Source organism: Epinephelus fuscoguttatus, linkage group LG13 (assembly GCF_011397635.1).
Source record: "Epinephelus fuscoguttatus linkage group LG13, E.fuscoguttatus.final_Chr_v1".
Classification (NCBI taxonomy): Eukaryota; Metazoa; Chordata; class Actinopteri; order Perciformes; family Serranidae; genus Epinephelus; species Epinephelus fuscoguttatus.
Window position 1 is genome coordinate 26,605,407 of NC_064764.1, and position 19,361 is coordinate 26,624,767.

General features: G+C 42.2%; 1 protein-coding gene across 2 annotated transcripts; it reads right to left on the bottom strand.

Annotated features, from left to right (window-relative positions):
• Positions 1–687: 687 nt before the first annotated feature.
• Positions 688–19,313, bottom strand: LOC125899208 (amyloid-beta A4 protein). 2 transcript variants are annotated; one of them, XM_049593308.1, is made up of 18 exons: positions 19,086–19,313; positions 15,749–15,916; positions 15,508–15,637; positions 15,283–15,395; positions 13,931–14,121; positions 13,611–13,843; positions 13,284–13,451; positions 10,647–10,780; positions 10,436–10,510; positions 8,564–8,722; positions 8,142–8,270; positions 7,944–8,043; positions 6,103–6,170; positions 5,481–5,619; positions 5,280–5,333; positions 3,753–3,844; positions 3,516–3,662; positions 688–3,407 (listed from the first exon to the last, which is right to left on the bottom strand). In XM_049593308.1, exons 1-18 carry the CDS (start codon positions 19,143–19,145, stop codon positions 3,306–3,308), a joined length of 2,262 nt encoding a protein of 753 aa, XP_049449265.1. In that variant the 5' UTR covers positions 19,146–19,313; the 3' UTR covers positions 688–3,305. The 2 variants fall into 2 exon arrangements, with proteins under 2 accessions (XP_049449265.1, XP_049449266.1); XM_049593309.1 differs by lacking the exon at positions 13,284–13,451.
• Between the last annotated feature and the right edge of the window lie 48 nt (positions 19,314–19,361).

The following is a 19,361-nucleotide window of genomic DNA, read 5'->3' on the forward strand; positions in this document are numbered from 1 at the left end:
TCTGGTCTGAGGTCTATTTTAATAGACTTTGCATACGCACAAAACGAGTCCTGAAAGAGGCATGCACTACTTCCTACGCAAAAGTTGGGGTCTATAAGAACAGACTTGATGGGTGAAACGTTGACCCATACTTAACAACATTTTGGAGATAGGAAACTGGCAATGCAGATGGTGAGGTGGAAGTCTGATTGTAGGTTTTTTTTGGCTCTTGTCCATGTGTATATTTTTAGTATGGATCCTACACATCGTTCTATAAATGAGACCCCTGGTCTGTTGGCATGTTGCAAGTTGGCAGCCATATTTGCAGCTTGCAAATACCCAGGAAGTGTGTTTAGTAATGTGTGGCTGTGTGACTATTTAGGCCTAATCAATAAATTAGATTACGTCACAGAAATCGAGTAAAGTATAATGGAAAAGTTTTGAAAATTCAGTGGTGACAATGTGTGGAACCCTGTAATCCCTCTGTTACCACTATGACCAACTAGAAATATGTGGAAGAGTATTTTTCTGCAGAGACTCTGCCCTCTGCTTGTAATTTTCTGTACTTGGGAAATTTGTCGCCATGTTTCCCCCACTGCTTTCAGTTTTGCTGGTGAGCGTGTTTATAAACAGAAACCAACAACCCTGCATAGTTTAAAATCCTGCATGAATCATCATAAAAGATCCAAAATGACAAACAGCCAGAAATGTATGTACATTCAAAATTTTATTCATGGTATAGTGAGTGTAGAAAGCCTTTTCTTACTCTAAGCAAATGGTTCATTTAACTACACACAGAGGAAGGTCACTGAATCAATGAGAGAAACAAAAAGCATACTTTTTTTTTTCTTTTTTTAAAACACGAGCCTCCAAAGACACCCAGGGTGAGCATCGATACAAATTTTAAACATTCACCTGATTAAGAGCTTCAGTTAGTGTGTCTGTACATGTGTGGATATCATATGTAGAGAGGTGATATGTGTTGTATTTCTATGGTATAAAAGCACACTATGCATGTCACATTCATGTTGACTGAAGGTGGCGTTAATAACTTAATAGTAATGGGAGAGGGCAAGGTGTCTCCATGCTGATGTGAGTCGTAGTCATCCTCCTAGTGTTGTTAACTCTTCACCTCTTCGTGAGGACTTGACAACAGATAACGCAGACAAAGAAATATCCACCACAAGACGAACAGAAGCACTGTACATGTATACACAGGAAATGTAGAAAAATAGAATGTGAGATTTGGTGAAGGAATGTGTGTGAAGAGGAGAAAACATTTGTAGGCCTAACGAGTCCCATCTCTTTAGCAAATACTCAAAAGTGCTGCGCTGTACAATATTGCTGACGCAGCCGGAAAGAGAGGATAAACAGGACAAACAGGGTTAGAAAGAAAGACTGAAGAACACACGACCAAGAGACGGAGAGGTGGAGCTTGATAATGAAACCAGGCCATTGAGAGCCAGATCTCCATCTTCCAAATATTTACAATCAAGAGAAAGAGTGGAATGATAAATCTGGAATGATACACTTTCAGAAAACCTTTGATCTCCTCGTTCTAACAAAAACCCAGATGTGCAGCAACAGCGTGAATTGGCATCAGGGACTTAACAGCAATAATAATATTTGGTGATAATAATCAGACTTCAAAAATGACAGAGTGCATAGAACGCAAACAGTAACAAAATCGTCTTCCTTTCGGATACTATTACACTTCATATATTACATATAGAGCATTTTGCCCATGCAGCTAACACAACAGTGAAGCATGGAGATGAGCGTTAACGAGCCAAGATTCAGTTAAAGCAAGTCTGTGTGACGACAAAGCAGACCGGGTTCTGAATACTCTTTTTCTTCTTCATATCACAAGGTCACAAAGAAGACACTAGAAATGTACAATCCTGCTAAAATATCTAGTAAGAGAGGACCGCTCCTGAGGACCTCAACATACAGTATACTGTATCTGTCATCAATATTGCCATGCACTACATTTACTTACAGCTAATCTCTGTCTTAATATATTACACATAAAAAAAAAATCAGAAAACAAAACATTCAATATTTTTCAACTTTTACATATTTTGATTATGTAGAATTTTTCTGCATTTTTTTTTTCCTTTTTTGAAAAACAAACCTGAAACAGTTGGGCTTTAATCGTGCGGAGAGGCGCTTTGAAAGCCCCTCCTCCCAATGCCAGCTCTAAGAGCAGTTATGTCATCAAACACAGCACAGCTGTCATCGGAGAGTGGGGGTGGGGGTGGGGAGGGTGGAGCAGTTTGAGGAAAACGGAACAGTTGGAGCAATGAGCGAGTGATTGGGAATTAAACTGCTTAGACTTACATCGTCTCAGCTGTGAGACGTCACATAAATCATCAGCAGGGTTTTTCAGTAAGAACTCTATGACCCTGTTTACACCTGGTATTAAGGTGTCCTGGGTGATCAGATCACAAGTGGACGACTCTAAGTACATGTGTGAGTGAACCAAATGTGTCCTCAATGCGTCTGGAGATCCAAACGCTCAGACCACATTTGGAGCTGGTCTGGGCCAAATGTGGCCACATTGTTTCAGCAGTGTGAATGCTATTGTGTCCTGGGCCACACTAACGTCCTTGCTTATCTGCTACCCGACCGGATAATAAAAACCTTCTGTGTAGTTGCGCAGGCACAGATCCGAACTGCCGTCTCTGAAGCAACTCTGCTCCCAAAGAACAGTCAGTTCAACATCTGCCCGGTTAGCACGAGCTAATACAGCAGAGTTTACAGCAAGACAAACCTCCTCACGGTTAAAAACAACTAAGCAGCTGGTCTTTGCAAACGGAAATGATTCACCAGTTTATTTTGCAGTGGTCACTAGAGACCCATGTGAAGATGCACTCTAATGCCTTGTGTTTACAGACAGACTCAAAGCCGTCCACTTGTGATCAGATCACCCAAGAGGCACAATAACACCAGGTATAAACAGGCTGAATAGAGTTTTTGTTGTGACTGGCCAAAGTGCAGGTGAAAAAGGATACCCTTGTCCGATAAATTGCAGGTGGATGTAAGCTCTTTACAATCAAGGGATCAGGGATTAGGTAGGCTTTGTTCCATGTTGTTTTCCTTTGGCCCAAACCCCTGACCGAGACATGAACTGGTACAAAGGCTTCACTTATCTGCTCCTAACTTTTCAACAACATAAAAACGAACCTCTGTAGCACTCTTCACACCTTTGCTTTGCCTTAACAAGGTGAGAATCTGAAGGTGTAGGGGCTGAGGGCAAGGGACCAGAATGGAACAGACCTGACGAGTGAAAGTGTGAGGGGAGGAAATGCTGATGAGCAGTTCTTTTAGTTCTGCATCTGCTCGAAGAATTTGTAGGTGGGATTTTCATAACCGTTCTGCTGCATCTTGGCCAGATGACGCTCCTCTGGTGTGACTGCTGCATCCACCTACAGACCGCAGATAAAGCAGGTTAGTGAAACAAGTCTTTTATGTAACTTAAAAAAACACATGATAACACTGGGAAACATGACCCCTCAACATAGGACTTTACTTACCTCAATTACACCGTGGTGAATGGAAGTGTACTGTTTCTTCCTCAGCATCACCAAAGTAATGACAATGACAGTTGCTATGACAACCCCTCCAACCATGAGTCCAATGATAGCACCTTTATTCGACCCCACATCCTCAGCGAAAAACACCTGCCGATTAAAAAAAAAAAACTGTTGATGTGTACAGAGCACAGACTCCACTGCAGGACCAAAGATAAGGGGCATGATGTGTTTTCATACCAGTTTTTGATGGTAAACTTCATAACCAGCACTTTGCCTCTCTTCAGTCTCCATCCGCACTTCTGGTATCTCCTCTGGTTTCAGGGCAGACACTGAAATTAAATACAGACAAAGTGTGTAATAAAAACACATTTAGTTGTGTCATCGCAGTTGTTTATCCTACATAAAGTAGGAAAGTATTTGTACAATGTGATATTACACAATCGTGTCCCAGTTTTATTTGCATCAGCAGTGAAGTGATACACTCTCTTCATTGATTCAAGCTGTTGTGCTGATGAGCTGTTGCTGGTGGTAAAGTGCAAAGAGGCGCAGCAAAGTCTGTGAGGAAGACTGCTTGCAAACAAACTTGATGAAAACAATGCATGATTTGAGGGTTGTTGTTTTTTTTTAACAATAAAAAACATACCTACATACATAGATTTTTATGAGGAAGGAACTGTATTTAGCCAATTAGAGCACAAAGAAAAATGCTACGCGTTTTAGTGAATTCAAACAACTTTTGTTTGTTTACAGAACATCTTAAAAGGTATACTATGCAGGAATTGGTGGCTACTGTTTGTAAACAGTTTGGTACAGCCGCTGCAGTAATGTAGGTGCTGTGCCAGACTGTCATGGTCCCAACCTTCGCCTACGGTCATGAGCTCTGGGTAGTGGCCGAAAGAATGAGATCGCGGATCCAAGCGGCCAAAATAAGTTTCCTCTGTGGGGTGGCTGGGCTCAGCCTTAGAGACAGGGTAAGAAGCTTGGGCATCCAAAGGGAGCTTGCAGTAGAGACGCTGCTCCTTTGCGTCAAAAGGGGTCAGCTTAGGTGGTTCGGGCATCTGATCAGGATGCCACCTGGGCGCCTCCCATTAGAGGTGTTCCAGGCACGTCCCACTGGTAGGAGGCCCCGGGACAAACCCAGAAAACACTGGAGGGATTACATATCTTGTCTGGCCTGAGAATGCCTTGGGGTCCCCCAGGAGGAGCTGGGTAGAGGGACGTCTGGGGTGCTTTGCTTGGTCTGCTGCCCCCGCGACCCGGCCCCAGATAAGCGGATGAAAATGGACGGATGGACGGATGTTTGTTAAACAGAATCTCTCGTGAAAGTGAAAGTCTTCCCCAGCTTTGTCAGTTTTGCGTTTCACCTTGCTGGCACGATTTTTCTGTACTGGAGCTTCCTCTTGGTTGCGTGCTGCTTTCGGTCTGGCACCTAGTCACTACCTTTTTATAAAGCCCCAACCTCACTTCCTCACTGAGTCCAGAAACATCTCGAATACAGCAAAATAATAAGAAAATACAGGTAGGGCAGTGATTGGGAGGGATTACTTTTCAAAGAGTCAATATGTTAAGAAAATCCTGCACAGTATACCTTCAAGATCTCATGCTATCACTATGGTAAATGTTAACTTGTTATATTGTATATATAGACTATGTCATTAGACAGTTATATGTAGATATGATCAAATGTAATATTGATTAATTGCCATGTGTTCAGTACTTCCTCTTAGCCATGCGTGACTCAGTAATACACACAAATACACTCACCAGGTCGTGTTGGGAGTCCTCTATCTGGAATTGGACGAGCATCAACAGGTTCCACTGCAGGAAATAATTAAGACCATTTTTGAAAAGGGATCAAATGCAAAATTGCAAAATCAAATTTGCATGGATTATCTGATCAGTGACTAATTTCAGTGAGCTCCTGCTGAGTTTCACACTTTATGGTATTTAAACAAGTATCTTTACCATGGTTCTCTGTGTTGGGCTGGTTGAAGCTCTCAGGGTGGATGAAGCCCAGTCCGTCCAGGCCGGGGTCCATAGGAGCAGAGCTGTAGGCCTGGTCAGGCATCAGCGCATCATTACCGTAACTCACTCTGCCATCCACCTGCAACACAAAGGAACATTAGTCGGGACGGATCGATGTGGGACCCCTAAGGGAGGCTTCCTTTGAAAGTGTCATTTCATCCTGATGATTACCTGCTAAAAGGCAGAAACGCCTGACATCACCCACAGGACTTCAACTCGCTGAAGTCATTATTTTCCCAATACACAAAGCTGAAACTACGCCTGTGATCTGACAGTCTAAATCTTTTTGCCCTTCAGGCACAGTATCGTCCTGGGAGATCATGTATTTTCAGATGGATGATTGATTTCTCCACTTCTGTTCATTCACTGTACTTGATTACAGTCATCACTTCCTGTGATCAGCGGAGACATTTTAAAAAACACTGAACAATAATTGTATTCTCTGCCTTTCCTTTGGCCACTTAGTGTGTGTCTGCAGGGTGGTTCTATTCATATAAGTGAGACAGTGCAGATTTCACAGAACAGACTCCCTACATAGGTGAGTGGGTGCAACTCGACTCACCCGCCCATCGCTCTGCAGGGAAGAGACTTGCTGAGACAGCTCCGACTGAACTCTCTGCATTATAACAGCTGTGGAAGAAAATGAAGACATAAAGTGTGAGAGAGGGAGACACAGCATGGTGATAGATGGGAGGGAGAAACAGTGCCTCCAGTGTCCTGATTACTAAACAGAGACTAACAGGAGAGCTGCTGCTTATCAGCATATTATCCATCACTGGACCTCAGACATGCTGTTTAACCGGTTTTAATCCTCACTCAGCACTAAGAGAGGCTGTGGGGCTACTTAAATTAAGTCTGGTGGTAATATTTAAGGTTGTTTAATTAAATGTTATTCCAGTACAGTGGTGCTGGCAGCAGTAGATGCATTTTTTAGCTGTGTCCACTCACTATGATGTAAATACATTTGGATGCCGATGATTGGTGCATATGTCACGGCCAGAGGTCAGATAAACATTTCTGCCGCTCAGTTGTGATGCTAGCAATATTGTGTTACTTATCTTGTTTGTTAACAAACACAAGTAGTTAGAAATGAGCAGACAAAAAAACTGAGCATTTTATAGGCTTTTGAAATAAGAAAGCAAAAAAGCCTCAGCAGCGACAAGTATGCAGAGCCATGAATAGCTGAATATCACGGGATCATCATGATATTGGAATTGATGCAAAGGCTGTTCTGCAGGAGTTTGATGCAACAGGGAGACGCAGAATGAACTTCAAATAGGTGGTTCTATTCTGTTTTCTTGCTGGCTGTTGTTATCAGGTCTATTGGCTCGTCTTTGAAATGCACGTGATAGGCCAATCAGAGTTTTATAGTGGTGTTGTGTCAGTAACACCACTATAAAACCACTGTCTTGCTCACTCACTGAGTAAACTGTACATGTCCAGGCGTGGGAAGTGCGTGTTAAAGGTGCCCTACAAGTGGGCAAGCAGATAAAATATAATCCTGCTGGTGCCACTGTTCCAGTGTGAGCTCATCTCTTTAAAGTAAACACATAACATAACAGATACAAAAGACATGTTCAAAGCTGCAGTTGGTGACTTTTATAAAAATCTTTTTGTCGAATTTGCTGAAAGTGTTCCTATATTCAGACAATAGTAGATAAGTGACAGATAATCTGTGTCCCTCCTCCTTCTAGTGCTCATTTTCTTGCATTTGCAAGGATCTGCTGTGTCTTTCCAAAAACAACCAATGATCATTGCTCTGGCTGGTGGAGGGTGCTTCATTTTGGCTTGACAGTTTTCAACATGGCAACCACAAACTTTCTCATTTTACAGCTAAACAGCATATAAAAGCAATACAGTAACAATCTTGATTCATATTTGATCAGCGATGCATAGTTTGACAGTTCAACCACAATTCACAAGCTCACTGATATGACTGACAGCAGTGTATTATAAGGAGGCAGAGGGATATGATTTTTTTTTTCACAAATTATCAGTCTTGTGCACTACAGTCAGGATATATTGACAATTAAGTAAAACAAAAAAAGGATTATTCTTAAAGTTGCTAACTACAGATTTAATTTCTCTGCAAGTCAATTCTCTTAGTGTACCAACCTGCTACCAACCATTATTTTCATCATCGCTTAATCTGCTGATTATTCTCCCAACTATTCACTTAATTGTCATTTGGTCAATAAAAGGTCAGAAAAGGCAAGAAAGGCAACAAAGTGCATTTTGTCTTTGGGAGACGGTTCTCTTGTGGGCAGACATGATTTAACAAAAAGTTTTTTTATGATAGTGAAATATTTCATAGCATTTAGATACAAAATAATTAATCCTCAGACCCTGACTGTAAAGAGAAGTCATTCAAAGTCAGTAAGAAAAATAAAAGCTGACACTTACAGACTTGGTTTTGGATCTCATTCGCCACACTGGGCACTTTGTAGAGCAGACCAACAGACTGATTCATCCTCTCATCAATCACACGTAGGTGGGTCAAAACCTAAAAGGTCAGAAGAAAGTGAAGAAGTTCCAGATTAATTTGGAAATCACATTACAAGTTTAGGATAAAGGGATTTTTGACTTGATGTGTGTGAGTACCTGAGGTCGGATCTGTGCAGCCTTCTTGGGATCGACCGTGCGGACATGCTCGTAATGTTTCAGCGTGTGCTGCCTGTCCTTCTGCTCAGCACGGACATACTTCTTCAGCAGGCTCAGCACCTGACGGGCCTGGTGGAGGCAGTAATGCAAGGTGTTACTGATATTATTACACTTATGCATGCCTTGTCAAAACATATCTGCTGTTTTTAATACAGTTACACTTAATTATATTTCCTGCCAGGTACGACTGCAGAATAATTTGACACATACGTTAAATGTACTGAGGCAGCTATTGTTACTTGTCTCTTAACTCTCCTATTAAATGGGTCCTTTGACTATGAACACACCTATGACTTCATGTAACAGCTCTGCTTTTGTTGAAAAGTCCAGAGGGGTGTGTGTGTGTGTGTATATATGTGTACCCGTGGAGGGTTGGCCTGTAGGGCGCTGAGGTAATTTTCCAGAGCCAGGCGACGGCGGCTGTTGAGCAGAGCTTCCACCCGGGCCATGTGGGTCTCCACTAGCTGCTGCCTCTCTCCTGCTGCCTCCCGCTCCAGAGCCTCAACTTTCTCCTGGAAGTGCTGCAAATACAGTACATTTTACAACAACCTATTAATACTACATATGTGATTATACACACTAACAGTTCAGTTTTTGTGTTTATAAAAGGTCCTCTACCTTGGACACAAAGTGTTAGGAAATACACATTTACCATGAGGGATGGTGGAGGAAAGGATCACAATACTAAAATAATTTTGGTACTTGATATAAAAATGTCACCTTTTTTTGTCTTGCTTTTGAACAAGTTTAATTATTCCTTTCTGAAGTGCAACATACACCGCCACCATACGCCACGCATCAAAACGCCCGTCTCCATTATATTCTATGAACAAACCCACACTGGTGCCGGCCGACGCACCGCGCTGCTCTGCTTCAGCCCACTGCTTCATGTGTTGTTCTGACATAAATTGAGCTTCTTGAAATGTTTCACTTTACAAACATGTTCAGGAATTAAATGGCAGTTTCTTTTTTAGATTATAACCTTGTTTTAGAAATCATCAAGTTAAAAATAGATTTAAAAACACTGTGAAAAAAAAAAACAAACACTTTTTCATGTTGTAACCCATGTCCCTGTGTTCATCATTCAATTTAAGTCAAATATATGGCAAAAATGCACACTTTTAAGTTTTTTAATTTGGAAATCACTCTTTTCTTACATATTATTATATAATATATATTATTTCTTACATTATCCAATCAATCAAAAATGTAATAAATTGATAAAATTCACAATGAGTGAGTCATGGCAGCCAGCAGAGCAATAAATTGGCAAAAGACTCTGTAGCTCAACATGCCACTTGTTATTTATGTACGATGACGTATTAGAGCCATTGTAAGAAAAAAATTAAATAAAATACAGAGCTGGGAGAGTGGGATGAAATTGCTAGAAAAAACTCAGAATTTACATGGAAAAAAATGAGTATTATGAAATTACAAAGTGGTAAATTTGCAAGGAGATTAAAGTCACACATTTATGAAAAAAAAAAGTTATTTTGTAAGTCAAGGAACCACATCACTTTACTTTGCAAGGCTGAATCAACCTCATCACACCACCAACAGCCCCAGTAAATGGGAAATCCCAGCAAACGTAGAGGCTTTAAATAACCGTTGTTCAAATGTCCAATCAAGATTTATCATTCAAAAATACTTCCAAAATGAAAGTTGACATTATGAGGTTAACAGGAAAAGGCCGATTAAACTATGCTGCTATAGTGTATGTACACAGTGTGCATTCAGCAGCTTTATGCATCCTAAAAACTGAAGATAATAAGTCAGCTAACTCTAAAAATAGCAAACGTTGATGCGCACAGAACACAATCTCGCTCTCATGGGTGAAAGTCCTGTGTTTGACCCAATCACCCACCATGACTTCCTTCTTTGTCGCTCTTTATACTATGTCACCTGACCTTCTGCCAAAAAGCCCAGGAGACAAAGGGATATTTCAGGCTTTTTTTTTTTCGTTCAGTGTTTTCTCAGAATACTACCCCTCTTCCCCAGCTCTGTATTTACTTCTTTTTTCCTTACAATGGTCCTAATTCACATTGAAATAAAGTAATAAATAAACGTGTCAGAATCTTTATCCTCTGCCACCTGACTCATCAACCTAGCTGACTTTTCATTCATTTTGGCAAAGATAAGGGAACAAAAATATTTTCATAACAAACACCTCTGAAATTTATAACTGATGGTTTAAAAACACAGAAACACAAAAGAAACTATGACGTGCGTCCTACCTGGATGACAGCCTTCTTGTCAGCGCGAGGAAGGTTCTTGGCCTGCCTCTCAGCCTCTTCCCACTCTCTCATCACCTGGACACAAAGAAAGTGTCACATCACGGACATAAGCATCACAGACTGACAAACTCAGGCTTTGTCTCGACAGATCAGACATTTAGACGCCTTGACAGGGAAATACTCCAGACAGAAATGTGACACACAAGCACACCTGGGACATCTTCTCACGGTGTTTGGCCTCCAGGCTTTCCTTGGCCTTCTGGAAGTCAGAGTGTTCGTTGTCGTCCCCGGGAGATTCAAGGTACCGATCCACGGCGTCTGGAGGGCTGGGGGCCATGGTGGGCACTGAAGAACAAGGAGGCAGGAATCAAATACAGGGCAGGGGGGAACATTTAGATGATATTAAGACAACAAGTAAAGAAGATGCAGAAGAAACACAGATCCCAGTGCATCTGAAACACAATGCATTCCATAAAGGCAACATAACAAAAGGTTTCAACAATTATAACTGAAATTTAAGTATGTTAAAAATATTCACTATGTTAGGTACATACAGAATGTTTTAACACACATACAAATAACAGTGTAAAAGACACACAGGTTATCGAGGGACAAAGGATGAGTAGTTTCCCAGTACAAGTGTTGTGTCTACATCTCTATTTAATGTGGGAGCCTGGAGATAAGATGAAAAGTGCCAAGTCAGGATCAGGGCAGACGCTGCACCACTGAGGAGTATGGGTGGAAACCACAAATGAACCCATTAACCTTAAGCAACACCCTCCCCCATTCACACACATAGACACACACTATGGATATCAACACAACAGACATGTTTATGACACCGTTAAGAGACCCACAGCTGTCAGGTCAGGCTACTACGGAGCTGCAGCAGCAGACACAAAACCTTGCATCTGCAAGGCATGCAAACACACATGTGTAGAGTAATGCATGCAGGCACACGCAGACATTCAAGGTTCAGTATTCACGCTGCCTCGTCCACATGCTGAAAGAAGTATCAGTTAGTGTTATTGGTTAGAAAATGATGAAATGAGTAATGAAATGATGTCGAAGTGAATGAGTACTAGAGTGTCATGGCTGCTTTCCAGTAGGGACACATCAGCTTGCCTTTCTTTTCATTTTCCTTTCACTACAGTGTTCAAGCATCAGTCAAAGAACTGACTTTACTGATGTAAAATGGCTGCTCTCAAAGCTTCTTCAAAGCTACAGTTGGTAACTTTTAGGGAAAATAACTATGTGTCACATGCTGAAACTGTCACTATATTCTGAAAGACGGACGAGACAGAAAGTCTGTGAAAAAAAATTACATCCCTCCTCTTCCTCCTGCTTTTGATGGCATTTGCTAGAATCTACCGCGGCATACCGAATACAGCCAATCAGAGCCAAAGAATCTCTGACGCAGTGCCAATTATTGTCAGTCACTGCTGGTAAACTTTGGCCAAACTGTCAAACTAGACAGCACTGATCAAACATGAATCAAGATTTTGTTACTGCATAGCCTAAATGTTTTCAGAAACATATTTTAGTGCACTGTGCACAGCTGTAAAATAAAGAAGTTTGTGACTTGGCTGCCATGTTGGAGACATTCGACCAAAGTACGAAGCACCTCCCACCAGCTGAAGCAAACATTCCCATTTTACAGCTGAACCACACACTAAATTATACTTCTGAAAACATCTGAGGGGAGAAATTGGCAATGAAGTAACAGAATCTTAATCAGTGCTGTCTTCTCAACTCTGATTGGTTGTTTTCATTCACATGCGGTATTGTCATGAGAAGCACTACAAGGTAATTATCTGTCTCCGCTATTGCTGTGTGAATAAAGTGACAGTTCAGCAAATATGAAACATTATTTTTTATAAAAGTTACAAACTACAGCTTTAGGAAAACAGCTGGTGATATTCTATATTTATCTTACTTTCAATTAGTCCAATAAAGAGATCAGAAACCATCAATAAACTGATTCGACTAACAAATAGTGCCTGTGTAGTTGAAGCCTGGTATAGTGAATTCCTCTGTGGCATGGGCCTCCATTGTTGTCCAAAAACCATTAAAAACACATCAGTGAGCCACACTGTTGCACCAACTGATGTTTCACAGGCACTGTGGCTTAGTTTCTAAGTAAATCCCATATTCATTGTACTGGTAGCTGTAAACACTAACTAGAGAACCAGAGAACCAGATGTGCTTTAATCTGTGGCTCAAAAATTGTCCCCAGCGGATGCTATATTTACTCCAGTAACTTGACGTTTTAGGGAATTACATTTTCAAACCACATAAATATGTATTTGTGATGCACTTTTTAAGATCAACATACTCTGTAGGTAAGGAATGGGCTCAGGGCTAAGAGCCACCAACAGGATAACAGAGTTTGAAAGTAGACAGACTGATGCATTGTTGGTTTTGGTCTCTCCATTGGACTTCCTGACGGTAAGACAAATATAGAAAATCATCAGCCTTATCATTTATCAGTTTGCTTCATCTTTACCACAAATTGAAAAACACTGTCTTAGTTTTGTTTGAAAGGTACGCAAACAAAAATCTGTTATACCAGGGACGTGGGTGATTTCATGGCCTTTTCTTTTCCAATCAAAAGTTTATATCTTCTATCTTGAGAAAATAATCCTTTAATACTCAACACAAAACTAGAAAACAAGCAAGCGAATCCACTTGTCAGCGGTCCAAGTGGTTAAGAGCCAACAGACATTCAGGACAGGGAGAGAAAGAGAAAATGGATGACACACAGACAATCTGCAGCAGCCTGAGGACAGGAATCAGGCTCATGATGCGGCCCCCTCTGGGTTTCGACGGCTCCAGTCCTGGGACTTACGCGAGCTGCCGCAGACAGCTAGGCAGTACTCCTCCGAGTCAAAGTTATTCCTGTTGCCCCCACAGCCCCCAAACAAGAAGGGAGCACAGCGGCCCTTCTCAGGCACGAAGTACCAACGCTCCAGCATGGCGTGACACGGGCCTGACTCGGCACGAGCCCAACAAACGGCTGAGATAATGTACACACAGGCAAACGCAAATTAAGAATCAAAATAAAATGAATGCAAAATGTGAGCTTGTTATGTAATCAACAAAACAACACACGATGAAAAACAACTGCTAAATGAATACACGTGAACAAACGGTGTGTATCCGCTTGATTTCTCACCTCGAACCACTTCCTCGACTGACTCAGTGGTGGTGGTGGTTGTGGTTGTCATGGCAATGTTAGCATTGCGCTCATCGCTATCCCGCTCATCGGTCACGTCGTCATCTTCCTCATCCTCCTCCTCATCTTCGTCGACGTCTCCGTTCTCATCCCTTTCAAAAGTCTCCGCCTCTTCATTCTCATCTTCATCGTCCTCTGCAGTGGCTGGCACTGTCTCTGCTGGGCGTGACATACTGCAGGGAGAGCGGCTGGTTCAGTTTATGTTTCAACAAGTGTGTGTGTGTGTGTGTCCATGAGACTCTATGAATGTGTGATAATACCTGTTATCAGAGTATTCAGTCTCGGCTCCGCCCCACCAGACGTCTGACTCCTCCCCTTCTAGTTCAGCACTGTCTGACTCTCGCTCCGCCTCTGCCGGACAGCACACAAACTCCACACCACGGAAACGGTCAATACCACATGGCAACAGCATCCCGTAGTCATGGAGATTCATGGAGCGGTCTCCACAAGACTAAATGTAATAACAGGCATTAATCATCACTTCCAAAAACTCACATAACCAAAATGGAACCACACAATATTCAATCATTTCATGAAAATTTGAGAGCTTATTGTGGTAAACCTTGGTGAGTAGAGATAAGGAGCAGAGCCACACACTCATTATTCAGCTCTGATGCACAGATTACTGAAGAAGAATCAATGTTTGACAGTCGATTATCTTCGTGGGTGACTGAACATGAATGAACACTCAAAAAGGAGTGACGATAAATGGAATAATAATCAGAACAAAGTGGCGGAGATGGCTGATGACAGAATCGAGGGAGGACAAAATTAAGGAGTGCTGAGTCATTCAGAAGGAGCCAACAGAAGACCAGATAGAAAAGAAAGAAAAGACCACTAGCAGATACAGCGGGAGCATTACATACAGTATGAGCAGTGTTGGGCAGGAACGTGTTACAGTACATTTTCCAGTAACGAGTGGTGCAACAAAAACTCATTTTACTCGTATTGTCTCCCCTACTGATTTGAAATCTGACAATCAACCTCATCCCTAGATTTATTTTCACAATTGCTGCGCTGCACGTGCACTTCACAAAGCAGCAAGCTAGCTCAGAAAAACGAAACGCTTACATTCAGCAGCTGGAAATACTCCTATTACATGATTTTGTTGAGAGGAAAGATGGCTAGAACATCACTCTTTCCATTGCGAAAAACATGACGTCACACCTCTTGAAACATTTAACATTGCTACGATAGCACAACAACATGAAGCTTGTGGAAGTACACCCCACCAAAAGTGAGCCCTCCTCCGCAGTGGAGGATGGCTGTCGCCCAACTCTGGCGAATCAACCAAAACTGGATTTTAATTGTAAACAGCTGCAGGCTCTAAGTTCCAAAGAACTAATGAAGCTTGTGGCTGGATATGTAGTGATGAAATATTGCCTGCCTCCACAATTACCTCTCCATCTTTTAGACAGATCCTTGGAAAGATACTGGTCACAGGCGAATTTTTAGTTTTGTGGAAGTGACAGAAAAGTTATGAATTAATGTTGGTAGGGAGTAAGAAGTAAAAGTAATAATGAGTGTTATTTTATTTATTTTATTGAGTTATGAGCCCAACACTGAACATGACATACAGACAGTGACACTGAATGCTGTGTTATTGTCTCACCTCTTTGGCTACAGTGTGCCAGTGCAGGTGACTCTCACACTGATCCATACGCTCCTGATGCAGGAACTTACACTTGTCGGGAACAAGCAGGGCGTCGCTCACAAACTCCCCAACTGCAACATAAACATGCCTTTGCTTATTTCATGCAGTTAGTATTTCAATTCAAAAACATACACACACAGACACACTCAGTAACATACAACTGTATCATTAAAAACTGGTTACCCAGGCAGCGGTATGGCACCACAATGTGAGTGTGACTGCGGCATTGCTTGCGGCCTTTCTTGCACCAGTTCTGGATGCTGACGGGCTGGTTGGCCTCCACAACATTTGTGATCTGCAACTCTGGGTACACCTGGAGAAAAGTGAAAGATTTTCTTTCTTACTACATTAGTTGTGTCTTCGAGTCTACTTGCTGTAGTTAGTTTCTCTTTCACTGCATGGCAGTCTCACTCTGTTTAAATACCTCTTGGCAGTACTGCAGGATGCCCTCTTTGGTGACGATGCAGCTCTTGGTCCCGGAGGGATCCGACTCCCATTTGCCACTCTGCACATTGATGTGCATGTTGAGCTTCCCACAGAACATGGCCACCTGGGGCTCAGTTAGCAAACCCACAGAGTCATCAGCAGGCACCTGGACAGACCAGGGGAAAGAGACAACAACGATTAAGATTGACAGTATGACACTGGCTTAAGTAGAGCTTACCCGTAAATATACTGATGTATCTTATGCGTATTTAGCCACTCTCAGTTTATTCTACTTCAATCCTGCTCATCCGTCTCTGTATACAGTTCTGGGATTACTGAATCATAAAGATAAATTACTCAATAACATCGCTGCACATTTAAGGTATTATATAAATAAATAAAGGAATTTACTACTGGTTTAAGCCTAAGCAAGGCATGATACTCTGTTTCATCCCTTTGAGCCCATAAGCCGGAGAGCTAAGCATTACGGCCACGGGGCAGCACGTGTCCTTTGTTAGCCTGTCTTATGAGGTTTTATTAATTTCTTATATCTAAAGAAAGTGCAATACGAGTGTGAAGAAGACCATATGCTATCACATCAAAGATAAAGTAGATAAACTTATTAACTTACAGGCTATGAATATCCAGCTGTCAACCTCGTCTTTCAGCTGAGCCAGTTTTTGGTCTTGCGCTGTCCAATAGGACATAGCTCTCTGCGCTGTTTTTCTTCCTTTGTGTTTGGGGAAACAATTGGAGGAAGTCTCCGTGTGTTTCCCCTTCTGTGCCTTGTATTTTTCTGGCAGACATCAGAGAAGACTGATGCTGCATGCTGATAATATGTGAGCCAACAGGCCATCTGCTGCCAATCTTTAAATGACTAACTCTGGCTTGATGCTATGTTTGCCTGTCAAGATGTGCATAATATTATCCTCCTGTGATTTAGAATGAGAAAGCCCATTGTTCCTTTCTACAGAAATGACTCTCTTCTCACCTTATCAGCCCACTGCATAATTCTTTCCATCATTTATTTAGTCATGGAAATCCCGTTTTTTTTTTTGTTTGTTTGTTTTTTGAGCGCCTTGCATCATATCGCACCCAACCCAGTCTTGCTCATTCTGTTTGTACCAAAGTAGTTAAAATAGAAACTACAAAGTGTAGGAACCAGCACCCACTTGAACACAGGGAGTGCTATATGAATCTATGTTACAGTCTACAATATATAAAACAAAACAGTGTCAATATGTAGAATGTGTGATTGGTGGGATGAGAGTCCTAAGACCTGCAAACCTGTGCTTCAAATAACAAAAGTCTGAACATACCAGTCCATGTGCAGTTGTTCACCACATGCCCCTGGCTAATGCCCTTCAAATCAAGTCCCTTGTAAACACATTTAAGCCACAAGGCACAGTGATATCAAGTCATGTGCTACCAGTAAATTGCACTTGTGCTTACTAGCTACTGAGACAACCAGTCCAACCCGGTCTTATGCTACCAGTAAATTGCACTTGTGCTTACTAGCTACTGAGACAACCAGTCCAACCCGGTCTTATGCTACCAGTAAATTGCACTTGTGCTTACTAGCTACTGAGACAACCAGTCCAACCCGGTCTTACGTCAAAGAAAAAGCTGAAAAACACATGACGGTTAGGGAGTGTGGCAGCAAGCTATGACAAAAGGTTATCACATCTAGGTATTGCTGCTGCGGGGCATGTGTGACTCTTTTAATCATGACTCAGCCTGCAGCCTTAAGAACATGCAGCACAAAAAATGCAATACATAGCAACACAATGGGTGGATTTGACTAGATTAACCAGGCTGGCTTGAGTGAATCTCACCAGACAGGTCATAAGACCCAAGGAAAATGGCAATTGTAAAACAGTACAACAAAAAGACAAGAAACTGGGAACAGGATTGTGACACCATAGCAAACAAAAATACAAGTGAGCATGATAAGATTCATTTGCATAGGCCTACATGATGTCCCACCCAAATAGTATAGCTTTACTATCTTAAGGCAGTCACGGCTTTGTCAATACAGTGATATTCGTTGAATGCTACATCAAATAGTGTGCCCTGCATAATTCTGCTGTAGAGACATTTTTCACTGCAGCACAGGGGGTTGGTTCAGGTGGGAAACCTACAGAGAGTGTGTTATTATCTTGTGCCTGCATTATAGTACAAAAATTTCCCTGAGTAACATGCAGCCCCAGATGCAGCATGGTAATGAGAAAACAGCTGCATGCATATAATGATCTGCATTATGCAATGTAGGCCATGTTCATCATATTTCCAGCTGGTCCTGAGCTGGGTATTTCTCTGTGGTCCTGCACAGCAACAGCAGCAAGCTGCAGGCGCCATCTTGCTTGTGTCAAACTAAAAAAGGCTGCATCCTTTTCCATTCTCCTCAGCAATATCACCACCCTGCAGCTGCAACGCTGCTGAACTGGACCAAGTGGGCCAGGTCGGCGCAGCAGCAACAAATAACACTGGACATTTGCATTGCTAAATAAAGAAACAACGTCGGTACCACAGGGTGTAACATATAATAGTCACATCACGGTTGAATGTGTTGTGTTTGTTAGGTATATCTGAGGTACTGACGGGTTTATTTGAAACAATTAAGACTTTATACAGGGTTAACTGATTGCATACGACGTTATGTTAGCCGTTAGCGTGTAATATAATGGAAAAGTAAGCTAGCGTTAGCTGCCTACACCTTATCCACTGCGCTAGTTTGGTGACCTAACGAAGCTAGCTAACAATACAACAGATAACAGCCGTAAACTAAAGGTATTTTTATTATACAGTAAAAGAATAACGTTAAAAAAAACAACCCAAGACTAACCAAAACATGTCCAACATGGCAGGGCCGACCTGTCAATCACTGACATCTAACGGTAGGCCTTGGTAGCATTGCTGACATAATTTGGCTTGCTAATTCTACGCAGTAAATCTGTGTCACAGTAAAAACCTGTCACATCAATAGACACGTATAATAAAAGGTTTCTGACTGTCAGGGAAAACTAATATACTGGATAAAATGAAGGGTGGGCCTCGGTAAAGCGCTGTAATAATGTTATCTTTGGTAGCAGCACGGTTGTTAACGGTTACACAGCCTCCATGTCATCAACGGAACGTTAAAAAATACGCAGTTACAGACGTTACATTACATTTCAGTTTAACTGTTAGTATAAAATGTCGTTATTCGGATTAGACACGGTGGTTGGCACCGTGGTGGGTTTAGTGGCCGCTGTGGCTACAGGCCCGCGGATGAACGGAGCCAAGGGAACGGTTCAACCGACTCCCACAGCCTGGGATTTCTCCGTTGTGCTCACCTCGGATGAAAGCGTCAAGGTCGCCACCAGTAACAGCAGAAACGCCGTGAGCTCTCCCATGCCGTCCTCCCAGTATCCAGCACCCCTGTTATGGTCACGATTATTCCGTTAGAAATAAAATAAAGCCGGTGGTTGTTTGTGTCGACAGCAGCAGCGGCGGCTGAAGTGTTCCGATCCCAATCCCGGTGATCCCTCCCTGTTTAGCTCCCGACGGTGACGGCGCGAGGCTGAATGTGTGGGGGGTGGGTGGGGGCGAGGGAGTGGGTATGCGTGCGT